Source organism: Bos javanicus, chromosome 7 (assembly GCF_032452875.1).
Source record: "Bos javanicus breed banteng chromosome 7, ARS-OSU_banteng_1.0, whole genome shotgun sequence".
Lineage (NCBI taxonomy): Eukaryota > Metazoa > Chordata > Mammalia > Artiodactyla > Bovidae > Bos > Bos javanicus.
This window is the reverse complement of record NC_083874.1, coordinates 20,507,609-20,533,668: the sequence shown is the minus strand read 5'-3', so window position 1 is coordinate 20,533,668 and position 26,060 is coordinate 20,507,609. Positions and strand designations below refer to the sequence as shown.

Below are 26,060 nucleotides of genomic sequence, written 5' to 3'. Positions count from 1 at the left end.
AGTTAGACAAGGCTGTGGTCCATGTGATTAGATTGGTTAGTTTTCTGTGATTGTGGTTTCAGTCTGTCTGCCCTCTGATGCCCTCTCTTAGTGCCTACCATCTTACTGGGGTTTTTCTTACCTGGGACGTGGGTTATCTCTTCATGCTGCTCCAGCAAAGCGCAGCCACTGCTCCTTGCCTTGGATGTGGGGTATCTCCTCACGGCCACCACTACTGACCTTGGACGTGGGGTATCTCCTCTCAGCTGCTTGCTGCTCCAGCACCGCACAGCTACTGCTTGCTGCTCCATATATATGTAGGTATACATATATCCCCTCATTCTTGAACATCCCTCCCATTCCCAATGCCCCTCTCCCCATGTCTACTCCTTTGAATTTCCAAAACTTATTGAGGCATGCTGTGTGCCTTACTATGTGGCCAACTTGTAGAAGTATTTAATAGATCTTGAGGAGCTATATTCAGTTTTTATTATTTGGATCCTGGCATCTTTATTACATCAACCTTGTTAATCATTGTTTCTCAAATTTCCTGTCAGGAGGTTCAGATTTAATAAGTGATAGTTGGAGCCCAGTAATGTGTATTTTTAACTAGCACACCAGTTGGTTTCACTGATGCTCCTTCTTTTTTAGAGACACTTAGAGAAATACTGCTTATCCTTAATTATCCTCAGATTGTTGATTCAAAGATCAGGAGCTCAAGATAATTAACTTACTGTGACCTATTGCTATTGTGCTTAATTTCCCTCGGTATTTATTTTCTGTTGTTTTTCTTCTTTTTCATCTTGTTTTTTGATTTTTTGTTTGTTTGTTTGTTTTCTTTTACTTGGGGTAAATAATTCATGACACGTCTTCACTGTGAATTATACCCTTTATCATGTTGAAGTGATCTCTTTGCTTTAATCAATAGCACCCCCACCCCCGCTTTTTAGACAAAATTAATGTTAATTTTTCACTTCCTTTAATTTCCACTTTTAAAATACCATGTCCTTCAATTTTAGCATAAAATTGTAATTTGTTCTAAAATTCTTCTCTTAGTGGATATATTTATGCCAATCATTGCTATAATAGATGTTTTTGGCTTTAATTCTCCTAATATGTTTTGTCATTTCCCTTATTCTGACACTTTTTTTTTTCCTTTCTTTTACTCTGTTGTCTGTACTGCTGGATTTCTTTCTTTTCTGATCATTTATTATAATTGCTTTCATTTCTTTTGGCACTTTAAAAAATTGAACTAAACATTATAACTCATATATTATAATTTATCAACATGAAGCAGTTTTTGAGAAGAATGTAAAAGTCAAGTTGCAGCATATGTATAATATAATGACTTTTAAAAAAGTATTTGGCTGCACTGGGTTTTAATTGCAGCATGAGGGATCTCTGATCTTCATTGTGACATACAGGCTCTTTAGTTGTGGCATGTGAACTCTTATTTGCAGCCTGTGGAACTGTAGTTCCCCAACCAGGAATTGAACCCAGGCCTCCTCAATTGGGAGTGCAGAGTCTTAGCCACTGGACCACCAAGGAAGTTCAGTATAATGGTATTTTAATGAAATTTGAAAATGTTATATATAGTGAATGGATCTATGTGTATGGCATGGCAATAATAAACACCAAATTTGTGATGATGATTTTTCCTGGGAAGAATCAGAGTGTAATTGGGTCTAGGAGGTAATACACAGGGCATCTGAACTCTATCTGCAATGTTTTCTTTCTTTCAAGAAAGCTGATAGAAGGAGTTCCCTGGTGGTCCAGTGGTTAGAACTCTGTGCTTTCACTGCCAAGGGCTGGGATTCAGTCCCTAGTCAGAGAACTAATATCTTGCAAGTTACAGGGTTTGGCAAAAAAAAAAAAAAAAAATCTAATAGAATATGTGGTAAGTGTGTAGGATTTAATAGAGCTTAACAGGAGATACATAAGCATTCAAAACATTATTCCCTGCCTATTCTGTATGATTCCATGCTCAATTGTGTCTGACTCTTTGCGACCCCATGGACTGTGGCCCACCAGGCTCCTCTGTCCATGGGATTCTTCAGGCAAGAATACTGGAGTGGGTTGCCACTTCCTTCTCCACTGTATTACTGAAATTTTTCAGAATAGCTTTTAAATGCTCCCCCTTCCCCCTATGTTGTAGTTATTATTAATATGTGCCTTCATGAGGAAGGCAGAAATCAACTATGGATACTTACGGTTTGGGATAAAATTTCTAGTCAGAACATCATCTCTGCAAAAAGTGCTACATTTCAAAAACAAATATGCAAAGATGTTCTCTGCACACTGGTCCCATGACTCAGAGGTACTGTCACGTTAGCAGAGCCACGTTGAAGGAGCACATGGAAGGTTCAAAAATACCTCAGGAAAGATAAACTTGGAAGAGGAGTTATTTGTGCCACTTACTAAGCTACTGTCTCTCCTTCAGACCCATGCTATGACTTACTTGTTGCTGCTGTAACAAATTACCACATAGTTAGTGACTTAAAACAGCCAGTTTATTCTTATCACAGTTCTGGAGGTCAGAAGTCCAAATTCAAAGCGCCAGCAGGGCTGATCCCTCCAGAGGCTCCAGGGGAGCACTGGCTCCTGCATTTTCCAGCTTCTAGAGGCACCGCATCCCTGGCTCATGGCCGGCCCTTCCCTCCATCCTCACAGTCAGCCGCACATCATCTCCAGTCTCTCTCTGCCTCTGACCCTCTCCCTCCCTCTTATAAAGACCCTATGATGACACTGGTGCCCCTGGGGAATCCAGGGTCATCCCCGTCTCAGGGGCCTTAACCTAATCTTTCCTGCAAATTTACAACCTAACATGACATTCACAAGTCCTAGTAGTTAGGATGTGGACATTGTTGGGGACCTTTATCCTGCTGGTTGCACCTACCCTTCAATGAAAGAGGAGAGTGAAAAAAGCTGGTTCAAAACTCAACATTCAAAAAGTAAGATCATAGCATCCGGTCCCATCACTTCATGGCATTAAATGGGGAAACAATGAAAACAGTGACAGACTTTATTTTCTTGGACTCCAAAATCAGTGCAGATGGTGACTGTAGCCACAAAATTAAGATGCTTGCTCCTTGAAAGGAAACCTATGATAAACCTAGACAGCATATAAAAAAGCAGAGACATCACTTTGCAGACCAAAATCCTTATAGTCAAAGCTATGGTTTTTCCAGTAGTCATGTACATACGTGAGAGTTGGACCATAAAGAAGGCTGAGTGCCAAAGAACTGATGCTTTCGAATTGTGGTGCTAAAGAAGGCCCTTGCGAGTTCCTTGGACTGCAAGAAGATCAAACCAGTCTATCCTAAAGCAAATCAAGCTTGAATATTCATTGGAAGGACAGATGCTAAAGCTGAAGCTCTAATACTTTGGCTACCTGATGAGAAGAGCTGACTCACTGGAAAAGACCCTGATGCTGGGAAAGATTGAGGCAGGGGAGAAAGGGAAGACAGAGGATGAGATGGTTGGATGGTATCACCAACTCAATGGATATGAGTCTGAGTAAACTCTGGGAGATAGTGAAGCACAGGGAAGCCTGGCATGCTGCAGTGCATGGGGTCGCAGAGTCAGACACAACTTAGCTGAACACCAAGAGCCCTTCAATTCTTAGCTTTGTGATGTGGGTGGAAATGCTGCAACCAGCAGCTTCTGCCAACTGGAGGGAGGGTGGAAGGCTGGAGAGGGGAGAGGGATTTGTCTGCACTGCCCCTTTCACTTCTTGTGTGTTTGAGGAATAATACCTCAGCGTGGCCTGAATATAGCTTGCATCATCTCTAATTTTCCTCAGATAACCACACCTGTTATTTTTCTCTCTTGTGACAATGGGTGTTTTGTGAAGCATTCAGAAGACAGCCTCATTTTTTACCTTAACATGAAATGACATATTCTTTATGTGTGATGCTCACAGAATACATCTCTGAATATGTTATGGCAAACAGGAGTGCTTGAGGAGGGTCATGCCATCACCCATTCTTAAGTGTGTGCATGCTCAGTCATGTCTGACTCTTTGTGACCCGTGGACTGTAGCCCACCAGGCCCTTTTGTCCATGGGATTCTCTAGGTAAGAATACTGGAGTGGGTAGCCATTCCCTTCTCCAGGGGATTTTCCCCACCCAGGGATAGAAGCTGTGTCTCTTGCATTGACAAGATTCTTTACCACTTGAGCCCATTGGGAGGTAGGCTTCTAAATTCATGCCTATTTACTGAAACTCAGCATGCATCATTAATCCATATTTTTAAAAGTATATATTTGTAATAGTTTATAAATTCAGTATTTTTGCCTTGAAGCTTTTTTATGTTAATTTTCTTAACACTCATTTTTATGAAAGCATCTAAAACCTTTTTGAAAACCCTATAAAAAGGAATTTTAATTGTATTTATCTTTTGGCCATGCTGAGACTTACAGGATTTTTAGTTCTTCAACCAGGGAATGAATATGGGCCGGTGGCAATGAGAGTGCAGTCCTAACCACTGGGCTTCCAGGGAATTCCCTAAAAAGGAATTTTAAAAATTCTGTCTGTAAATTAAATGACAAGCAATATCAGAGTTTGGACATACACTTAACATCAAATGAGAGAATGTTTCTGAAAGAAGCAGGCATATTAAATGCATTAGATGTTTAGCACCCATCTAGTAAGGGTATTTAGAGTTTTCAGGTCCATCACAAATTTATAGAAGTATTTTTTATTGTTGTTTTATATTAGTTAAGGTAGGAATTCAATTGCCTCAGGGATATCATAGCCTTAAAAAACCTTTTAAAAAAATATTGTGGCAAAAACCACGTGGGTTTCCCCAGTGGCTCAGCAATAAAGAATAAGCCTGCAATGCAGGAGACAAGGGTTTGATCCCTGGGTCAGGAAGAGCCCCTGGAGGAATAAATGACAACCCACTTCAGTATTCTTGCAGGGAAAATCCCATGGACAGAGGAGCCTGGTCGGCTATAGTCCATAGGGTCACAAAGAGTTTGACAAGACTGAGCAACTGAGCATGCAGGAAGCAATACACACATAACATGAAATTTACCATCTTAACCATTTTAAAATGTCAGCTGCTAACAGAATTGCGTCTCACAGATAGTACATAAAGGTCCAAACAGAGCCAACCCTTCGCTCTTAAACACATGCGTTGTAAAGTTACTTGATGGATATTTATTGTAATTATTTATGGCTGCATTTAACAAACTTTTCATTCTGTTTGATGCTATTTACACTACTGTATAAAGGAAGCGAATGACAGGAAAAGTCCCACCAATAAATAAATAATCTTCATTTAATTGTGATTTACCTTAAGAATTATGTGATCATACACTCTTCCTGAGAAGATTCAAAGGACAACGTGCTTTTTCGATGGCTCTGATACTTAAGGGTCGCCAAGAGGCTAGGAATGAAAAGTGTTTCTAATGATTAAAAAAAAAAAATGTGGTATTAAGTACATTCACACTATTATATAATACCAGACCCTTTTCATTTTCAAAATTCTCTGGGGATACTCTAAAAACCCCATCAGACATAAATTTCCCTGCAGTGCAAAATGTACAGCTGAGAACTGTGATGTCTCACACCTGCGGATATGCTGAGATCAGTCCTGCACGGAGATGGGGCCTGGAAGTCTGACCTTCCACGGGGGATAGTGCCTGGGTTGCTGACCTCAAGGCCCAATAGTGAAGACAAGGATGAAGGGCGGGGCCTCCGCGTGTCAAAAGTCACACGTCAAAATCAAGCAAGATCCCCACTTGCAGAGTGTGATGTTATTTTACACTGAGCGTCTTTGTTCTTAAGTTAAAGGCATGTTTCCACGGTGACCTTAATCCCTACCCCACTTCCGGCCCCAGAGATCACCAGACTCCCTCCTCACCCACGCTGTCCAGTCCTCTCTAGTCCCGGTTCCGGACAGGGACGCCCCTTGTGAAAACTGAGTCAGGACTTTGGGTCCAGGAGGAGGACTTGGGAGGACCCGCCGGCACAGGAGCGAGTTCTGCTCAAAGCTCCGGGATAGTGGACGGTATCCCTAAGCCTAATCACTCTATAAATCAGAGGGCGGGAAAAATCGGAGGCGTTCGGGCGGGGCCGGAGAATTGTCCAATCAGGGGCACAAGGAGGCGGGTCTCTGGAAACCTTCCAGTCAGGAGCCCCGGCAGTAAAAATGTTAGAAGATTGCCCAATCAGACCGGTGAGGTGTGAAGCATCTCCCAATCATAATCCCGGACGAAGAGAGTGTCAGGAGCATCGTCCAATCAGGGCCGAGGGCGGGCACGCTTCCTGCCCGACAGAGTAGTTCTCTGGGGGCCTTGGCGCTGCTGCGCACCTGCCCCGGGGCCCCAGGTGTCAGGTCCCTGTGGCTCTCACCTGCCCGGGCCGCGGGGAGGACTCCCGGGAGAGCCCAGAGCGGGGAAGAGATGGTGAGTGAGCGGGGCCGGGCTCAACATCGGGAAGGGCTGATTTGAACCAGCTGGAAGCGGTCCCGGGGTAGGGTCCTGGCGTCCTGTCCGGTCCGCGCGTGTGTGTCAGCGGTCTCAGAACTACCCGGGTGACCCGATGCTCACAGGTGCCTTCCGCACGGGGCCCCGAGAACACCAGCCCCTGGTCGGTTCCTCCCAGCGGACAGTCTGCAGGGGCGGGCGGGTAGCTTGGGGAGACCTGCTTGGGGACCTTGGACTGGGAAGGGTCACCTGGTAGGTCCTCGGTCCTGAGTGACCCCAACTCCAGCCCTCATTTCTTGGAGGGACACTAGTTGTCAGCTGACCGAACGCCTGAGGGGAAAAGGCAAATAATTCCTGACCCGTGGGTTCTCACAAGGGAAGTGAGAAAAACTAACGCCAAGGTCAAGGAAAGCGCACTATCAGGTGGGGCAGCACCCCTCAAACCGCCACCCCCGCCCAAGCAAAATGCACAGTCGACACAGTGGGGACACTGCTGGTGTCCTTTGTTCAGAGAGCACTTCAGTGAACGATGGGGGAGGGGTGCCCCACGTGATGGCGTGGCTGCACTTGACCCTTGGGTCATCTTTGTCTGGGGACCAGTACAGCCCTGCCCCTCCCTGGGTTTGCTACCTTGAAAAGATGTGTTCGCTTACTGGAACCTCGGATTTTCGGCAACTGTAAAATACATCTAATAAATACAGCGGGAAACAGAAGATAAAATATTTTCAAAGGGGTGAGTTTCAGAAGAAAGGAAAAAAAAGGAAATATCTTGCATTCTGCTTGTTAAAAATAAATCACCTGTCTGTGGTAAGTTTCTGAGGTCTGTTTGAGTTAACAAATGGAATTCTGGGGCATAGCCTCGAAAGTTCTGGGGAAAAACATGTCAGAGTAATAGAGATTTCCCTTCCTGTACAGCTGCAGAGAAGTGAAAGAAATACCACATAGCATGATAGGTAAAGGTGGTGAAGATTCACCCCAAAATATCAGTTATTTAATTTGTGACAGTTGATGCTACTGTTGTTTATTATTTGCAATATACTTTGCTTAAATCTGCAATAAATTGTTTATTATCCTTGAAACCTGTGGGTATACATGGATCTTACTTAGACACCAGTTTGTCCTGTCCTTTGTGCTGAAGTGTCTGTCATTTCTGCTTGGCTCTCCTTTTAGACACAGGTCTGCTTTGGAGTCTCTTCCTCAAGGTAGATCTAATGGCCCATTCCTCTGCCAATTCATCCTTTCGGGAGTGCTGCTGCTTTAAAAATCCTTGCAGTGTGCCAGTCAGATTTTCTTCTGGTTCTTCAGAATATTTTGACTGTTTAGGGGCATTTGTTCTCATTAGGTTGGAAAGTTAGTATTTGTTAAATCCTAAAAAAAAAAAAAATCTGTTTTGGGATTTCATGGGATTCTATAAAGATCCTAGGTCTGTCTTGGGTGGATCGATATTTTGGTTAAGAATGTGTGTCATCTTGTCATTTATTTCATTTTTCTTTGTTACTATCCTTGCTGCTGCTGCTGCTGCTAAGTCACTTCAGTCGTGTCCAACTCTGTGCGACCCCATAGACGGCAGCCCACCAGGCTCCCCCATCCCTGGGATTCTCCAGGCAAGAATACTGGAGTGGGTTGCTATTTCCTTCTCCAGTGCTTGGTATTTTTAAATTTTTCTATTTCTTTTTTCTTTTTCTAATGCATTATTTATTTATTTGGCTCCACTGCATCTCAGTTGCAGCATTTGGGATATTTTAGTTGTGGCATGCGGGATCTAGTTCCGTGACCAGGAATTGAACCCAGGCTCCCTGCACTGGGAGCTCAAAGTCTTAGCCACTGGACCACCAGGGTAGTCTAGTTATTAGATTCTTTTTATAGCTTTTATTAAACTTACTTTGTACTACTTCAATTTGGTTTTTACCATGGTGTGTGTTATCTTTTCAAAGTGACCTTTCCTGGGTCTTCCCTGGTGGTCCATTGATTAAGCTTCTGCGCTTTCAATGCAGGGGATTGGGTTTGATTCAGGGAAATGAGATCCCACATGTTGCATGGTGTGGTCAAAAAATAAAGCGACCTTTCCAATTTGCTGTTGCTTTTAATTAGAAAGGTAATGAAATTTATATTGAGTTTTTATCCTGAGATCTTGTTCAGTATCTTATTCTATGATTATCGTTTTTTTTTCTGTTGGTGTCATACATGTGCAGTTGTTTTAGTTAGGCACTGAGACAACCTCTTTTCTAGTACTGCACGTTTGTACTGGACTGGATTGCTAGTATAATGTTGACTAAGAGGTCAGCTGGCCACACGTCATTTGTATTTAATTGTCTTGGAGAAAACAGTTAACTTCATACAATTTATATGTTTTTTTCTTTCTTTTTTAGTTTTTGAATTTTTTTCTCATCTGTTTTCCTTTAATCATGCATATTACCATCTGTTTCCTACTGGTAAGAGTGTTTTTTTATGTATGACTGTTGAATATTATAAAATGGCTTTCAACAACACTAAGATGATTAGAAGTAATTCCTATGAGTTGGTAGTGTTTTCTGTTGTATAGATAACATCAGTGCAGGAAAATGTATATGACATATATAGTTGACAAAAATATTGAAAAAAAAAATCCTCTGTGAAATGAGACTCAGCCCTCAATGTAGAACCAGCTTTCATACCAGACTGCAAATGAACCCAAATGACAGGCCCCTCACTCTCCAAATTCAACCAATATGTTGAATATGTTGAATTATATCAAGATATATATGTGTGTGTGTGCTTGTGTGCTCAGTCATGTCCAACTCTTTGCGACCCCATGGACTGTAGCCTGCCAGGCTCCACTGTCCATTTCTAGGCAAGAAAACTGGAGTAGATTGCCATTTTCTTTTCCAGGGAATCTTCTGGACCCAGAGAGGGGGGAACCGAAGTCTCCTATGTCTCCTTTATTGTAGGCACTCTAGGGTTCTTTTTATAAGGGCACTAATCCCATCCCTGGTCAGCTCCATAAGGCTCCACCACCAAACACCATTAGGTTTCAACCTGAATTTGGTGGCGGAGGACACAGACCCTCAGCCCACGGTAGTCCCCAAGACCACCCTGGCTTCACAGATTTACTTAGTGGCTCCCTGGCTTCAGTGTGTAGCCGTGCTCATGGCTCTGATTTCTGACCGCGGGAATAAAGCAGAGTCAGCAGGAGAAAGGTGCCCAGGCCAGTTCCTGAGGAGACTGAGTGCAGGATCCCAAGGGTTCCCCACTCCCCCCCTCAAAATCACACAGGGCAGTCTTCCTCCCTCCACCCCCCACTACTGTGGTGAGAACATGGTTGACATGCCATCCACCCGGAACACTAATGAGAGGCTCAGTTACCAGGATTGTGTTGGGCTGGTCATGTAGACACCTGTGATTAGTCTGAACTGAGATTCCAGACTCCCAGACGGAAAACTGTTCTTCAGCATAAACCATATTATTAGCATAAAAGGGCAGAGGAGCCACGCTGTCAGGGTGGTGAGAATGCCTCCCAGACCCAAGTTCCCACATGCCAGCAGAAGGCCAGCCCTGCATGCCAAGCTGAAGAAAGACTGGACAGCCCCTTGCCCTTCGCTTTGTCTAAACTTTTGCTTCAGCTCTAGGAACTGGTTTAACTTTTTTCCTTCTAATGCAGTACGGTCTTCTAACTCTTTTTTCCCCACCCAAAGCTCACTTTTGGGAACTTGAGGGGCGTTTCACCTCCTGCCCAGAAGAGAGCAAAAATCAGAGGTGTCCCCTGGGCTGGACTTTGATTGTCCTCTCACTTGGCCAGTATGGCCACTGGCAGCTGGTATATTCAGTGAGCTGGCCCTCCTGGAGTTGGATCGCTCATTTTCACCTTGATCAACTTTTAACCTCACAGCAGGCAGTTCAGTCGCCCTTTCATACCCCAGATGACCCCATCGTCATCCGCTCTTCCTTCTTCCTCCACTTCCCAGAGAGTGCTTTTCCCATATTTTAGTGAGTTTGGATTGTTTCAGCAAATCCCACTTCTGATGTGTCTAGTGGCCACAGGACCACCTGTGGTTCTGCAGGTAGGACTCACGTGACTCAGCACAGAGTTGTACTCATGACTAGAATGTATCACAACAAAAGGACAAAGCAGACTCAGCAAAGGGAAAAGGCCCATGAGGAGAAATCTGAAGAAAACCAGGTGCAGGCTTTTAAGAGTCCTTTCCCAGTGGTGTCACACATAACACACCTCACAGCCCAGGTTGTGACAGCATGTGAAATACTATTTCCTGGAGGCTCATTAGGGACTCAGTGCCCTGGGGTTTTTATTGACAGCTGATTGTGTAAGCATACTGTGCCCAGCACGGACCCAAAGCCCAGATGCCCAAACAAAAAGCAGGTGCTCAGCATTAAATATCAGTTTAGAGACAGGGAGTAATAATTATGGTGGTGTGAAACTTTCAAATATTAAGTTCCCAGATGCCAGCCAAGGCTACCGTTGCCTCCTTGCCAGCAATCATTGCCAGGGATCAATGGTTTGCATTAAGGTTTGCAGTGTCCACTCTTCGTGCATGTTCAGTGGAGGAAACACTACAGGCAACTCTATCATGAGCAACTCACCTGACTCAAGAAGCTCCTGTACAATAGGGATATTCCTGTTATGCTCTGTTGAATAGGTACTAAATTCTGGCATCAGAATTGTTGCAGAAGAGTGTTTTCTTTCCTCTGCTCATGGAATGTCACTGGGTTGATGAACTTTCAAAACAAAACAAAACGTGGCTTAAGGGAGGCATTCAGCTCAGTGGTTCTTGTGCTTAGGAATTGGCCCGACTTGCTCATGTGCCCACCAGGGAGAGGGACGTGGACAGAAGAGAAACTGAGAGTGCAGCCTCTAGGTTGGTTTGTGTGGAATCACTGTCTCCTGGAACTTGAGGCAAGGCAGTGTTTCCTTTGTAGGAAGGCACTGGAATCCTTTATGTATTTTATAGTCAAGGGTAAATTCACTGTCAAATGTTTCTGATGTTAAAGTCCTTTTCAAAGTAGGACTCTTAACCTTTTCCTTAAGGTCATCAAGGGTACTGTTTTATGACTCCTGTAGAAGAGCATCATGGAACATGTGTGTGTGTGTGTGTGTGTGTGTGTGTGTGTGTGTGTGTGTGTGAGAGAGAGCTCAGAACTGCTGAGGAGCAGCACTGGCTCAGGAGTGTAGAGAACGTATGGAGTTCTTACTTCCTATCATCATGAAAATAGAGAAAAAGAGTATAAACTGGGCTGTGATAACTGTTACACAGAAAAGTTAAAATTAATGCTTATTCAAAAGAAATATTTTATTCAGCCAGTTGGACTGTCCTTATGGCCTGGAGTTCTTTAAGACAATATGGCTAGCTGGCCCTTGCAGCACGTTGGGTTCCCACTGGCCCATTGGCCTCTCATATTTGGTTGGGGGAAAAGAAGGAAAAATGTCCAGTCCTTCATTGTGCGTTTTCTTAAATTATTTATTTATTTATTTATTTTTGCCCACACCATGTGGCAGTGTGGGATCTTAGTTCCCTGACTAAAAGTCGAACCTGTGCTCTATGAATTGCAAATGCAGAGTCCTAAGCACTGGACTAGGGAAGTCCCACCTTCATTGTGCTTTTATTCCTTTGAACCTCATTCAGGCTGACCTTGAGCTTCATGTGCTTATGAATGGTGTGCTGTAGGAAGAAGCTATAAAGTCTCTTGTGTCACAAGGGGGTTGACAGTTCTTAAAATGCAAATATTGTAATGGACACATGTATATGTATGGATGGGTCCCTTCACTGTTTACCTGAAATAATCCCACATTGTTAATTAGCTGTGCGTGCATGCTAAATTGCTTCAGTTGTGTCTGATTCTGCAACCCTACAAACTGTAGCCTGCCAGGCTCCTCTGTCCAGGAGATTCTCTAGGTAAGAATACTGGAGTGGGTTGCCATGCCCTCCTCCAGGGGATCTTCCTGACCCAGGGATTGAACCCATGTCTCTTATGTCTCCTGCATTAATAGGTGGGTTCTTTACCATTTGCAGCACCTGGGAAGCCCTTAATTGGCTATACTGCAATATAAAATGTTTTTGATGTTAAGAAGATAAAAGTTTTTAAAAATGGAAATATTGTTTCGTTTGTATAGTACTTTCATTTCTCCAACATGATCTGAATCCTTTGGTTAGAGAAGAGTAAGACTTGAAGTGGTCACAGTAGAAATGTCGAGGTAAGTTGAGTGTGTTAGTGGTAGTGGTTTAGTTGCTAGTCGTGTCTGACTCTTGCAACCCCATGGTCTGTAGCCTGCCAGGCGCCTCTGTCCATGAAATTCCCCAGGCAAGAGTACTGGAATGGATTGCCATTTCTTTTTCCATGGGATCTTCCTGACCCAGGGATCAAACCCAGGTTTCCTGCATTGCAGGCAGTCTCCTGCTTTGCAGGCGGATTCTATACCAACTGAATCACTAATCTATGAGGGCAGGAGTGTGGACATAAAGTTAGGAGGTGTGATGACTGAGTCACAGAGTGAGTATTTGGTGACCACAAAATCTTGTTTGAGCTTCCTGTGACTTGAGCCCAGTTGCTCAGTGTCGTGAATCACATCCAAGCTCCTGCACATTTTTTGGTTGTTTTAGGACTTGGTGGTCTTCGAGGATGTGGCTGTGAACTTCACCCTGGAGGAGTGGGCTTTGCTGGATTCTTCTCAGAAGGAGCTCTACAGAGACGTGATGCTGGAGACCTTCAGAAACCTAGCCTCAGTGGGTAAGAATGATGTCATTCTTTAACTTAGTTATTTAGAGACAAGCATATCTGGCACATCACTGTTCTGAGATGTAGAATGTAAAAAGGAATTATGTTAACTAATAAGATAGATGTGGTCACAACTATCATAGAATCTACCCACAAAAAATGTGAATCTATGTATTAAACTAAGTTTTTCTTTCTGTAAAGAAAGTTCCCTTAGTATCACTAGTAGATACAGGTTTCATGGGGCCTTGGAGGTCCCAGTAAGTTCTGTTTTAGAACCTTGAGAGAATTTTACTGTGTTTATTAAAGTGCTCACCATTTTGACCCCTTGTACTTGTTTTTGATGAAGTCTTGACACAGATAAATGCCTCAGTTTCTTTCTGGGCTAACAGGTACTTTCTTTCTTGTAAAATGTATTCCCTTTTTGCTTTCAGATGGTGAGACTCAATATAAGGCCAATGGGTCAGTTTCTCAGCAGGATATTTATAGGAATAAAATATCCAAAGAACATAAAATATCAAAGTTCACTGGAAATGATTCCTGGCCCTTTTTCTTAGGAAAAATTTGGGAAGAACTCAGCATTGAAGATCAGTACACATACCAGAGTAGACACCCAAGGTGAGTTGCACTCAGAGAACGCAGTATTTCAGGAGGGAATCTTAGCATGTCATGAAGTTTAAAAAGCAAACAAAGCACACATAAGCCTAGGTCAGATTTGTTTGTTCATAGAGATTTTCACGAAGATTTTTTTAAAAATTTGACATTGATGTGTTAGAAACAGTTGAAAACAATCAGCTGGAGAGATCATGTTTAAGAAACACTTGTTTCTGTAATGGTTGCAGTTGAGCCCCCTTTCGTGGCATTGAGTTCATTCCACTTTCAGTTCAGTTCAGTCGCTCAGTTGTGTCCGACTCTTTGCGACCCCATGAATTGCAGCACACCAGGCCTCCCTGTCCGTCACCAACTCCTGGAGTTCACCCAGACTTACGTCCATCAAATCAGTGATGCCATCCAGCCATCTCATCCTCTGCCATCCCCTTCTCCTCCTGCCCCCAATCCCTCCCAGCATCAGAGTCTTTTCCAATGAGTCAACTCTTCGCATGAGGTGGCCAAAGTACTGGAGCTTCAGCTTTAGCATCAGTCCTTCCAAAGAAATCCCAGGGCTGATCTCCTTCAGAATGGACTGGTTGGATCACCTTGTAGTCCAAGGGATTCTCAAGAGTCTTCTCCAACACCACAGTTCAAAGGCATCAATTCTTCGGCGCTCAGCCTTCTTCACAGTCCAACTCTCACATCCATACATGACCACAGGAAAAACCATAGCCTTGACTAGACAAACCTTTATTGGCAAAGTAATGTCTCTGCTTTTGAATATGCTATCTAGGTTGGTCATAACTTTCCTTCCAAGGAGGAAGCGTCTTTTAATTTCATGGCTGCAGTCACCATCTGCAGTGATTTTGGAGCCCAAAAAAATAAAGTCTGACACTGTTTCCACTGTTTCCCCATTTATTTCCCATGAAGTGATGGGACTAGATGCCATAATCTTCGTTTTCTGAATGTTGAGTTTTAAGCCAACTTTTTCACTCTCCTCCTTCACTTTCATCAAGAGGCTTTTTAGTTCCTCTTCACTTTCTGTCATAAGGGTGGTGTCATCTGCATATCTGAGGTTATTGATATTTCTCCCAGCAATCTTGATTCCAGCTTGTGTTTCTTCCAGTCCAGCATTTCTCATGATGTTCTCTGCATAAAAGTTAAATAAGCAGGGTGACAATATACAGCTTTGATGTACTCCTTTTCCTATTTGGAACCAGTCTGTTGTTCCACGTCCAGTTCTAACTGTTGCTTCCTGACCTGCATACAGATTTCTCAAGAGGCAGATCAGTTGGTCTGGTATTCCCATCTCTCTCAGAATTTTCCACAGTTTATTGTGATCCACACAGTCAAAGGCTTTGGCATAGTCAATAAAGCACAAATAGATGTTTTTCTGGAACTCTCTTGCTTTTTCCATGATCCAGTGGATATTGGCAATTTGATCTCTGGTTCCTCTGCCTTTTCTAAAACCAGCTTGAACATCAGGTAGTTCACGGTTCACATATTGCTGAAGCCTGGCTTGGAGAATTTTGAGCATTACTTTACTAGCGTGTGAGATGAGTGCAATTGTGCAGTAGTTTGAGCATTCTTTGGCATTGCCTTTCTTTGGGGTTGGAATGAAAACTGACCTTTTCCAGTCCTGTGGCCACTGCAGAGTTTTCCAAATTAAGAAGTCAAATCAGTGAGAAAATTTACCCATTCAGTGAAATCCGTGAAAGTGTAATCCTTGTATGTATGTGTGTGTGTGTGTGCTCAGTCATGTCTGACTCTTTGCAACCCCATGGACTATAGCCCACCAGGTTTCTCTGTCCATGAAAGTCTCTAGGAAAGAATACTGAAGTGAGTAGCCATTACCTCCTCTAGAGGGTCTTCCCGACCCAGGGATTGAACCCATGTCTCTTGCGTGTCCTGCATTGTCAGGGAAATTCTTTATCACTGCACCACCTGGGAAGCTCTGCAATCCTTGTACTTACTAATAAATCATTATTAGTCAAACCATTTATAACATGCTTCTCATGTTTAACAGAAATCATGTGGTGGAAAGACTCCAGGAAAGTAATGATCAGTATGGGGAAGGCTTCAGTCAGATTCCAAATCTTAACCTGTACCAGAAAACATTCACTGGAGTAAAACAGTATGAATACAGTCCATACAAAAAAGCCTTCATGCATCGTTCACTCAAGAATCACAGCACTGCTTGCACTGGACATAAACCGTATCAATGTCAGGAATGTGGGCAGGCCTACAGTTCTCATTCACACCTAAGGACGCATGTGAGGATCCATAATGGAGAAAGGCCCTTTGTGTGTAAATTATGTGGAAAAACCTTTCCGCGTACTTCTTCCCTCAACCGGCATATCAGGATTCATACTGCTGAGAAAACCTATGAATGTCAGCAATGTGGGAAAGCCTTCATTGATTTTTCAAGTCTTACTAGTCACGTGAGAACTCACACTGGAGAGAAACCATATCAATGTAAGGAGTGTGAGAAAGCTTTCAGCTACTCCTCAACTTTTCGAAGACACATGATAACACACACTGGAGAGAAGCCCTATAAGTGTATGGAATGTGGGGAAGCCTTCAGCTACTCCTCAACTTTTCGAAGACACATGATATCACATACTGGGGAGACACCACATAAATGTAAGGAATGTGGGGAAGCCTTTAGTTATTCCTCAGCTTTTCGAAGGCACATGATAACACACACGGGAGAGAAGCCCTATGAATGTAAACAGTGTGGGAAAACCTTCATTTATCTCCAGTCCTTTCGAAGGCATGAAAGGATTCACACTGGAGAGAAGCCTTACGAATGTAAGCAATGTGGAAAAACCTTCATCTATCCCCAGTCATTTCGAAGACATGAAAGGACGCACGGCGGAGAAAAACCCTATGAATGTGACCAGTGTGGAAAAGCATTCAGCCACCCATCCTCCTTTCGAGGACACATGAGGGTGCACACTGGAGAGAAACCTTACAAGTGCAGTCAGTGTGGGAAAACTTTCAACTGGCCCATATCCTTACGAAAACACTTGCGAACTCACACTAAAGAGAAACCGTTTGAATGTAAACAGTGTGGAAAAGCCTTCAATTTGTCTGCTTGCTTTCGGGAGCATGTGAGAATGCATCCTGGAGACAAGTCTTATGAATGCAAGCTATGTGGGAAAGCCTTCTACTGTCACCTCTCCTTACAGAAACACATGAGAAGGCACACCGCTGAGAAGCTTTATGAATGTGAGCAATGCCAGAAAGCTTTCAGTTGGCCTGAACTTTTGCAACAGCATGTGAGAACGCATACTGCAGAGAAACCTTACAAATGCAAGGAGTGTGGTAAAGTTTTCAAGTGGCCCTCGTCCCTACCAATACATATGAGAATGCACACTGGAGAGAAACCATATGAATGTAAGCAGTGTGGGAAGGCCTTCAGTTGTTCCTCATCCTTAAGAAGACATGCGAGGATACATACTGTGGAGAAACACTACATATGTAATGGGGAAAATCCTGCAAATGAACTCATGCACAGTGCTTCAGAAAATTCACACGAGGAGAGAAATCTTATAAAAGTTGCAAATCTGGTATTGCCTTTATGAGTCCCACGTCATGGAAGTGGATCCATATGGAGTGTATTTCTAATTCTTTTTGATGAAAATTAACTGTTAAAGTAGTCTCTTAACTATAGTACATAAATTTTGTAGGTAGTGGGGTTTTTTTTATGTTTTAGGAAATAAAACATTTATCTTTCCAGTTGGACTCATGGTGATTTGCAGTGTATTTTATATATATATATATATATATATATATATATATATATGTATATGTATATAGTTTAGAGCAACTACCCAATGTGGGGCTCGAACCCATGACCCTGGGATTAAAAGCCTGATGCTCTTCTGACTGAGCTAGCCAGGCAGTTAAATATATAGTTTAACATCTTAGTTGTTTAAATTGTCTTTTAAGGGGTCATTGGAACAATGACATTGTGGTATTTGTTGGAATTTTCCTACTGGCTTAGTGTGGCAGATACTGGATAATCAACCATTACATATTTTCCACCATGGTATTGAGACATCCTTTATTTATTTAGGCCAGTGGAGCCTTATTCCATTTTTCTTAAACATAATTGGTAGAAATTTGTAATTATGCAGAGTTCTTCAAAGTGTATAGTCTCATGTGAATTGTTACTTTGAACTTTTATGCTTTGCTTTGTCTTCACTTGTGATTGTAAATTAAAACTAGGTTTTTTATTTAAGAGACACTTGTGATGTGACCATGAGATATCAAGTTCTGGATTGTGTTACATCAGCATGAGTAGTGTTAGGACCTATAGTTCCCCAGATCCCTTCCCTTTATGATTCTGTGTCTAAATATACCAGAAGCCTATTGATGTGAGATTTGGAAGGCAGAAGTGAAGCCATTACTAAGGTCTTGCAGTTTGTTGTTGTTGTTTAGTCACTCAGTTATGTCTGACTTTTTTGCGACCCCATGGACTATAGCCCACCAGACTCCTCTGTCCATGGGATTCTCCAGGCAAGAATACTGGAATAGGTTGCCATTTCCTTCTCCAGGGGATCTTCTTGACCCAGGCCTGGAACCTATGTCTCCTTCATTGGCAGGTGGATTCCTTACACTGAGCAACCAGAGAATCTATAGATACATTTACTTATCACTAAAATAACCATTTTGGTTTCCTAAATATTTTGAGGTATATTGTTGGGGAAAGGTCAAAGAGCTGCTTCTAGAACTGTTCCTTAAGATAATAAGCCTGAGGCAACACTCACTCATGGAGGAATTTCAGAGATTATTGCTGCTTTCAAGTCCTGGGTGATACAAGGATTTTTTTTTTTAAACTAAACTTTTCTTTCAGTTTGGTTGTTATAAAAGCTATCAAAGGGGAGTTTGAAATATCACAATCCTTTTTAAGGTGCTTTTAAAAAACTTGTAGTTGATTTACAATGTTGTGTTAATTTCTGCTGTATAACAGTGATTCATTTATATATGTGTGTATATGTGTGTGTATTCTTTTCATTTTCTTTTCCATTATGGTTTATCACAGTAATCGAATATAGTTTCCTGTGCTCTATAGTAGGACCTGGTTGTTTGTTATTATTGATACATTATTATTGACTGAAGTCCTTATAGGCCAGTGCTGAAGTTCCAACTTCAACCCCAGGTATTTTAATTGGCAAACAACCTGATACCCTATGAACCACATACACTCAAATCAGGTCATATGATTTAATTCTATTTGTGGACCTCCCTGACAGTGCAGTGATTAAGACTCTGCACTTCCACTGCAGGGGCACAGGTTCATTCCTGCTTGGGGAACTAAGATCCTTCATGCCACATGGCGCCCCTACACCCCCCCACACACCCCCCCCCCCGCCCCCGCCAAAAAGTATTTGTAAGTCATGCTACTATGCCCACCTTTGTCTTCAGATTCTGCAAGTGGCTCAGCCTCTATGGCTGTGTCATAGAATCACAAAAATCTGATGCATAGCAACCCAGGTTGGTTTCCACTGGGGTATCACCCCAGGCCACATGGCCCTGAAATCAGGCCCTCCAGAAGCTGCAGGAGTCATCATTTAAGAAATGTATCTAGGGCTTCCCTGCTGGCTCAGTGGTTAAGAATCCACCTGCCAACGCAGGAGACATGGGTTTGCTCCCTGGTCCGGGAAGATCCCACATGCCAGGGAACAACTAAGCCCATGGGCAACAACTACTGAGCAGCAAGTGAAGCCGCTGCAATGAGAAGCCACTGCATTGCAACTGGAGAAAAGCCTGCTGCAGCAAGGAAGACCCAACACAGCCAAAAATAAAGAATTTTTTAAAATGAAAGTGTCTTATAAAAACAAGTATATCTGATTAAAAAAACAATCTATGGACTTATTAAAGAGGAATCTTATTCACAGAGTGCTGCCAGAGGACCGAGGCTCGGGCCTAAGATGGGCCAGCGTCTCCAACCACAGAGCAAAGGGCTTTTCCCATGTGTGTAAAGAGGGGAAGCAGGATGAAAGTTGGGCTAGTGAGGGGCTAAGCGGATTCTGAGACCACCAGGACTGGACAGGGGCCTCCTGGGTACCTTCTCTGGAGAAGCTGACCAGGGGCTTGTTCAGAACCTCACTGTTGCTCAGACAGAGGTAGAAGATGAGGGGCTGCGATCCAGCGTTGCCATTCCCTGTAGGGAGGGAGCCTGATACCGTGGGCTATGAAATAGGACTCAAAAAGAATTTAGTCAAGCCCAGATTGGGAGCCGGGTCAGGAGAGCGGGGCCTCCTGGTACCAAAGGCCACACGTCAAACACGGTGGGATCCTGGCTTATACGCGGACGTGAATGTCTTTGTTTTTAAAGAAATGGCACAGACACACAATGACTTCACCCCCGGACCATTGGCCCCTGAGGTCACCAGGCTCTCCTGTCCCATCTCATCCAGTCCCGACCCTGGACAGGGGGTCTCTCCGCGGGGCAAGTAAGTCAGGACTTCTCGGTACAGGTCCACCTGCCCGCAACAAGTTCTGCTAGGAACCCACGTCCCGGGCTAGCGAGTCCAAGTATCTAGAAGAAGGCCGGGCAAGGATGGGCTGAAGCCGAAAACCACACTTCCGCCCGGCATAAGCACCTGACGAAGGTTCAGACTAAACACTGAAGCCTGGAAGGACAGTAACACTGTCCAGTCAGGGGAGGCGGGGGCAAGCCCAGGAGAATAACCAGAACTGCTGGGAAGGTGTCAGGATAACAGGGTCTGAACAACTGTCCAATCAGGGCTCGGAATCTTGCCTGAGTATTATCCTTTCGGAGTCCTGGGTGAGTGTCAGGAGTACCATCCAATAAGATCGCCACTTCCCAGAGAACTAGTCAATCAAGGGCTGCGGGGGCGGGTGTTACGTACATAAGAAGCATCTGGCGGAGGAGTGCGTGGGACACCGTCCAATTAGACGGCGGAGGCCCAGAACTCCGTCCAATCAGGACCGGCGGCGGTCACCCTCTCATCCCGCGCAGGCGTCGCTCGCTTCAGACCTGAGTGCTCCCGCGTAACTGTGGGTTGCGGCCCCAGGTGTCGTGTTTCCGTGGGCTCGCGGGCTCCGGGAAGGATGCTCTGGAGATCCAGGAACTGGAAGATATGGTGAGTTCTCTGGCCGGAGCCGGAGACCAGCTGGGGCTGATTACGACCCGTTGGGAGCTGAGGCAGGCCCGGGTTCCGGCGCCCGCTCCTCTAGATAGCGACCCAAGTTTCCCCCTCGACCCCGTTGTCCTGTCCCTTCCCGTCCCCTCTTGAGTGGGAGTCTCGGCCTGAGAATGCGCCCCTTGGGGATCCCGGGGAGGACCGGATGACCCAGGCAGTGGTCAGGGGCTAGGGTGAGGGAACTCGTCTTGACCTGACAGATGCAGTCATAGCCCTACCAGGTAGGAAGGTGCTTTATTCCCATTAAAAAACAAAATTCAACGAAGTAAGTTTCCAAGCTCTTCCTGGTTTTATTCAGCCATTCATGAATCTGGCAGCTTCCCATACAGCACTGAAGGGCGCTGCGGGTTAAGTCTCCTGTAGGCAAAAGTGAGCGGGTCGAAGGAAGCAGCGAAAGTGGGTTTTGTCTGTGGCAGGTTCCTTTACCCTAGGGAGGGCGCGGGTCTGCCAGGCAGATCGTCTCCCTGTGCCGACCCGGTAATTCCTGATTGACTGCTTTCAAATTCCATTTCTGGGAGAGGCTGAAACTCTTAAGTTCAACCAGCTCGGTGTCTTGGGACTCAGCATAAGTGACTCCATTTGGGGCTGTGGGCTTGTTTTAATATTCCAGAGATTTGGAGTAGGGACAGGACTCCGATCTCAACATATGTCCCAGGGTCTCAGACGAAACAGAAAACGGCTTTTCTGTTCTGGTTGAGAAGGGTGAGAGCAAGGCTGTTTGATAGCCTGGGAGATTTCTGGGGTCAGTGCATTCTCAGCCCAGATGGGGAGAAGGGGAGCTTTATTCTGCATCTTAGTGCTTCTTGAGGATGGGCAGGGGGAGCTGGTAACCAAAAAGTCAGGGGAAAGTTTGGGTTACAAATGGGCAATTGTGAACACTTGGTCAAATGAAAACTTCAAAATTCCTAATCATGCACTTCCATACTTTCATTAAGGTGTGTTATTGCGGGGTGCGGGAAGGAGTCTGTAAGTGTCTCAAAAGGAGTTTATTTTACACAAAGGAGTAATTTGCTCTAGCAAAATAATGGAACCTGGGACTTCCCTGGTGGTCTAGTGGTTAAGAAACCTCCTTCCAATGCAGGGGATGTGGGTTTGATCCCTGGCCTGGGGATTAAATCCTACATGCCACAGAGCAACTAAGACCCAATTAAGCCAAAAATAATTAAGTTTTAAAAAATAATGGAACCCCAGGAGAGGGGTCATGGGAAACTGATCTACAGCCGGTAGGTTTGAAGAAACGCAGGTGACAGTCTGATCCTGAGACTGGCATCTGAAGTGTGTGTGTGTGTCTGGGAGTTGGAGGCAGTCTTGAGGGACTGAGCCTTTAACCTGTGGAATCCAATGCCATATCCAGGTAGAGCGTGTCAGACCCCAGTTTCAAGGGTAGGAAACCCAGATGGAGTCTCAGAGAATTGCCTGGTATGGGGAGAAACCACGACATACTGGGGACCAGGAGTCTCTGAAGTGATGTGGTCTCCATGAGGGTAAAGAGACACAGAGGGAAGAAACACACAGGAGGGAAAACTGAGTTTTCCCCAAACACGCAAGAAGGAAGAGCTAGTTTTCCCTTTACCAGGCTTCATCACATCACTGACCCAGCCCGTCCTCTGGGAGATTCTCCTTGCTGACTCCGTGTGTCTCCCAGCTCTCAATCTGGGGCTTTTAAAAGTTCTTTCTTATCTTTTTTCCTACTTGATGGGGCCATGTTGGGAGTTTCCACAAGAATGATATAGCTTATGGATGGTTCAGGATGGTGGGCAGACTCTTCTCCAGGCACTGTCCTTGGCTGATGCAAACAGTACACGGTGGTGATGGGTGAGCATGGCTGACCCACTGTGCTTTAAGCCAGCACCTCCATGGTGGAGTCGGGGGCCACGTTTCTATCCAGGAAACCTCTATTAAGGCATCTGTGGGATCGCCATTTTCACTCTGTAGTACTGAAAGCAAATCAGACTGAATTCCCAAAAACTTTCTTTGCATTCCCCTGATGACTCAGGTTGAACATCTTTTCATGAATGTTTGTTTTTTCTTTTTTTTGTTTTCCTTTTCCTGAGCTTATTGACCATTTATATTTCTTCTTTGGAAGAGTGTCTGTTCAAATGTTAGGTATCAGCATCTCCTGGATGCCCTTTAGCACTTCATTCCCTCTATTTCGAGTTTGCTGAGTATTTTTATTAAGAAAAGATGATGTGGGGTTGTTTTTCTTCCCTTTCTTAAAAAGCATTATGATGAGATATTTTACATTTTTTTTTCAAAAATAATTTTATTTATTTACTTTTGACTGTGCTGGGTCTTCACTGCTGCTGTGACTTTTGTCTAGTTATGGCCAGCTGGGGCTACTCTCTAGTTGTGTGTGGGCTTATCATTGCAGTGGCTTCTCTTGTTGTGATACACAGGCTTATTTGCTCCACAGGATCGAACTAGTGTCTCCTGCATTGGCAAGTGGATTGTTTACCACTGAACCACTAAGGAAGCCATTTCTAATTCCTTTTTTTTTTTAATCTTTTTTTGCCTATCCACATGGCATGTGGGATCTTAGTTCCCCAACTAGGGATCGAACCTGTGCCCCCTGCATTGGCAAAGCAGTATTTTTTTTTTCCCCTTTGGTTGTGCCGGATCTTTGTGGCTGCTCTTGGGCTTTTTCTAGTCACGGCGAGCAGGGGCTGCTCTTCATTGCCCAGGCTTCGTATTGCAGTGGCTTTTCTCGTCGTGAAGCACAGGCTCTAGGTACTCAACCTTCAGTAGCTACAGCTCGTAGGCTCCAGAGTGCTGGCTCAGTAGTTGCCCATTGGCTTAGTTGCTTCACAGCATGTGGGATCTTCATGGACCAGGGATTGAACCTGTGTCCCCAGCATTGGCGTGCAGATTCTTTACCCCTGAGCCACCAGGAAAGTCCCAAAGGTGATGTGTTTTCACAGATACCTTTTCTGAGTCTGTTGAGGTGATCATGTGGTTTTTGTTCTTTATTAATAAGGTATATGATACCAGTTTCCTATGGATGGAGGAGCCTGGTAGGCTGCAGTCCATGGGGTTGTGAAGAGTCGGACACGACCGAGTGACTTCACTTTCACTTTTCACTTTCATGCATTGGGGAAGGAAATGGCAATCCATTCCAGTGTTCTTGCCTGGGGAATCCCAGGGATGGCAGAGCCTGGTGGGCTGCCATCTATGGGGTCGCACAGAGTCAGACACGACTGAAGTGACTTAGCAGCAGCACCAGCAGCTTTGTTTCTTTGAACCAAACTTTTTATTCCTGGAATAAATCCCACTTGGTCCTGGTGTTGAATCCTTTTTATATCTCTATGGATTTGGATTGCTAGCATTATGTTGAGGAATTTTTTTGTTTGTGTTTATATGGGATACTGCTCTGTAACTTTATGTGTGATGTCTTTTTTTGGTTTTGGTATCAGCATAATGCTAGCCTCCTAGAAGGGGTTGGAAAGTGTCTCCCCACAATTCAATTTTGTATATGGATTCCCAATGATTAATACTAATGGTGTTTAACATCTTTTCATGTGGTTATTGGCCATTTGTATATCTTCTTTGGAGAATTGTCTTTTCACATTTATTGCCCCATTATTGAGTTGTCTTATTTGTCTTTTATTTTTTATTGTTGTCATGTTGTTTAGTCACTAAGTCATGTCCAACTCTTGCAACCCCATGGACTGTATAGCCCATCAGGCTTCTCTGTCCATGGGATTTCCCAGGCAAGAATACTGGAGCAGGTTGCCATTTCCTTCTCCAGGATTGTTGTTATGGGAGTTCTTCACATATATTTCTGATACAGTGCTCTCATCAAGTATGTGACTAGCAAACTCAGTTGCAACCCTAGTCGAAGTAACTTTGCCTTCTTTGTAGCTGATGTTGTGGGATTTCTTTTTTCTTCACATCTAGAACCCGTATTTTTTTTTGCTTAAAAAAACTCTACTTTTTAATTTTGTACTTGTTATCTTTTTATATCATCAATGTAGAGTAATCCTATATTTCTCTAAATATAATAATTAGGTTCTTCATTCTCCCTCTTTGGCTCAATCACCATCAGATTCTTCAACAATTCTTGTTTGTGAGACATCTTCTTTGAATTCCAAGCACTCTGTTATTTATCTGAGAGGCCCTGCTGGCTTGACAGCTTCCTGAGGAACCAGGCCCTTTCTTACCCAACAGATGTGCTGAGCCCTGCATCCTGGATGGCCTGTGTACCCTCAGTGTCCACCTCATCACAGGAGGGGTTGTGTCTCTGCCTCTGTCGGATATGAGGGGACCAAACCAGACTGCTTGTTGCTGTTGCCTTCAGGTTCATGGTTATTCAGATCCAGCAGCACTGATGTTCTGATTCTAGTTCTTGAAGGTGACAAGACAGTGATAACTTTCAACCAAGCCAATGTTAATTTCCATGTTATCTGAATGATGGTTTCATTTATCAGTCTTTACCATGCTTCAGAATCTACTATCTCAGTAAGAACAGTTCTTTTTAGTCCTGTCTCCATTAGTCCATGTCTGCTGTTGCTGTCATATTTTGCTTCAGTGTCCAGCACTTTCCATCACTGAGGAACCTGCATTGGATTTGCTGGCGTATGGTCATTTCCCACAAGAGTGTGAGCTCAGGAGTCCTAGGAATTGAATCCAGTTCCCACCTGTTGGCCTCCCCATCCTCCCACACTCAAGGGTGAAAGGGGGGCCTCACTGACACAGAATATATGGCTGTTTCAGGACTCAGTAGTCTTTGAAGATGTGGCTGTGAACTTCACCCTGGAGGAGTGGGCCTTGCTGGACCCTGGTCAGAGGAAACTCTACAGAGATGTGATGCTGGAGACCTGCAGGAACCTGGCCTCTGTGGGTGAGGACAGCTTCCTCCCTGCACTAAGTCTTTAGGGAACAGTTATTTCTTATAATGTCCTTTCTTACGAGGGACAGGGATGGGAATATGTTGGAAAAAAGGCAGACATGGCCCCTGCCATTATAGAACCTACCTATAATCAGGTTGCTTTTCCATGAAAACAGTTTCATGCATTGATTGCCTTTTTGTCACTCTTGAGCAGAATCTCAAGGTTCCCTAATTTGGGGCGTGAGAGAAGCATAATGGTTTTCACCCTGTGAAACTTACACTTATCAATACACATTTGACACGATGGTCTTGTTGCAGTTAAACCCACACTGACCCATCATCAGTGACATGA

At 44.1% G+C, this 26,060-nt stretch overlaps 2 protein-coding genes across 2 annotated transcripts; both read left to right on the top strand.

Moving 5' to 3' along the window:
- Nucleotides 1–6,220: 6,220 nt before the first annotated feature.
- On the top strand, nucleotides 6,221–25,686 carry LOC133250917 (zinc finger protein 555-like). The gene is made up of 4 exons (XM_061422754.1): nucleotides 6,221–6,391; nucleotides 13,003–13,129; nucleotides 13,549–13,732; nucleotides 25,594–25,686. The coding sequence occupies exons 1-4, from the start codon at nucleotides 6,389–6,391 to the stop codon at nucleotides 25,601–25,603; spliced, it is 324 nt and encodes a 107-aa protein (XP_061278738.1). The 5' UTR covers nucleotides 6,221–6,388; the 3' UTR covers nucleotides 25,604–25,686.
- Nucleotides 13,733–18,784, top strand: LOC133250908 (zinc finger protein 555). Its single transcript, XM_061422735.1, has one exon. It carries the CDS (start codon nucleotides 15,712–15,714, stop codon nucleotides 17,290–17,292), a length of 1,581 nt encoding a protein of 526 aa, XP_061278719.1. The 5' UTR covers nucleotides 13,733–15,711; the 3' UTR covers nucleotides 17,293–18,784.
- Nucleotides 25,687–26,060: the final 374 nt, after the last annotated feature.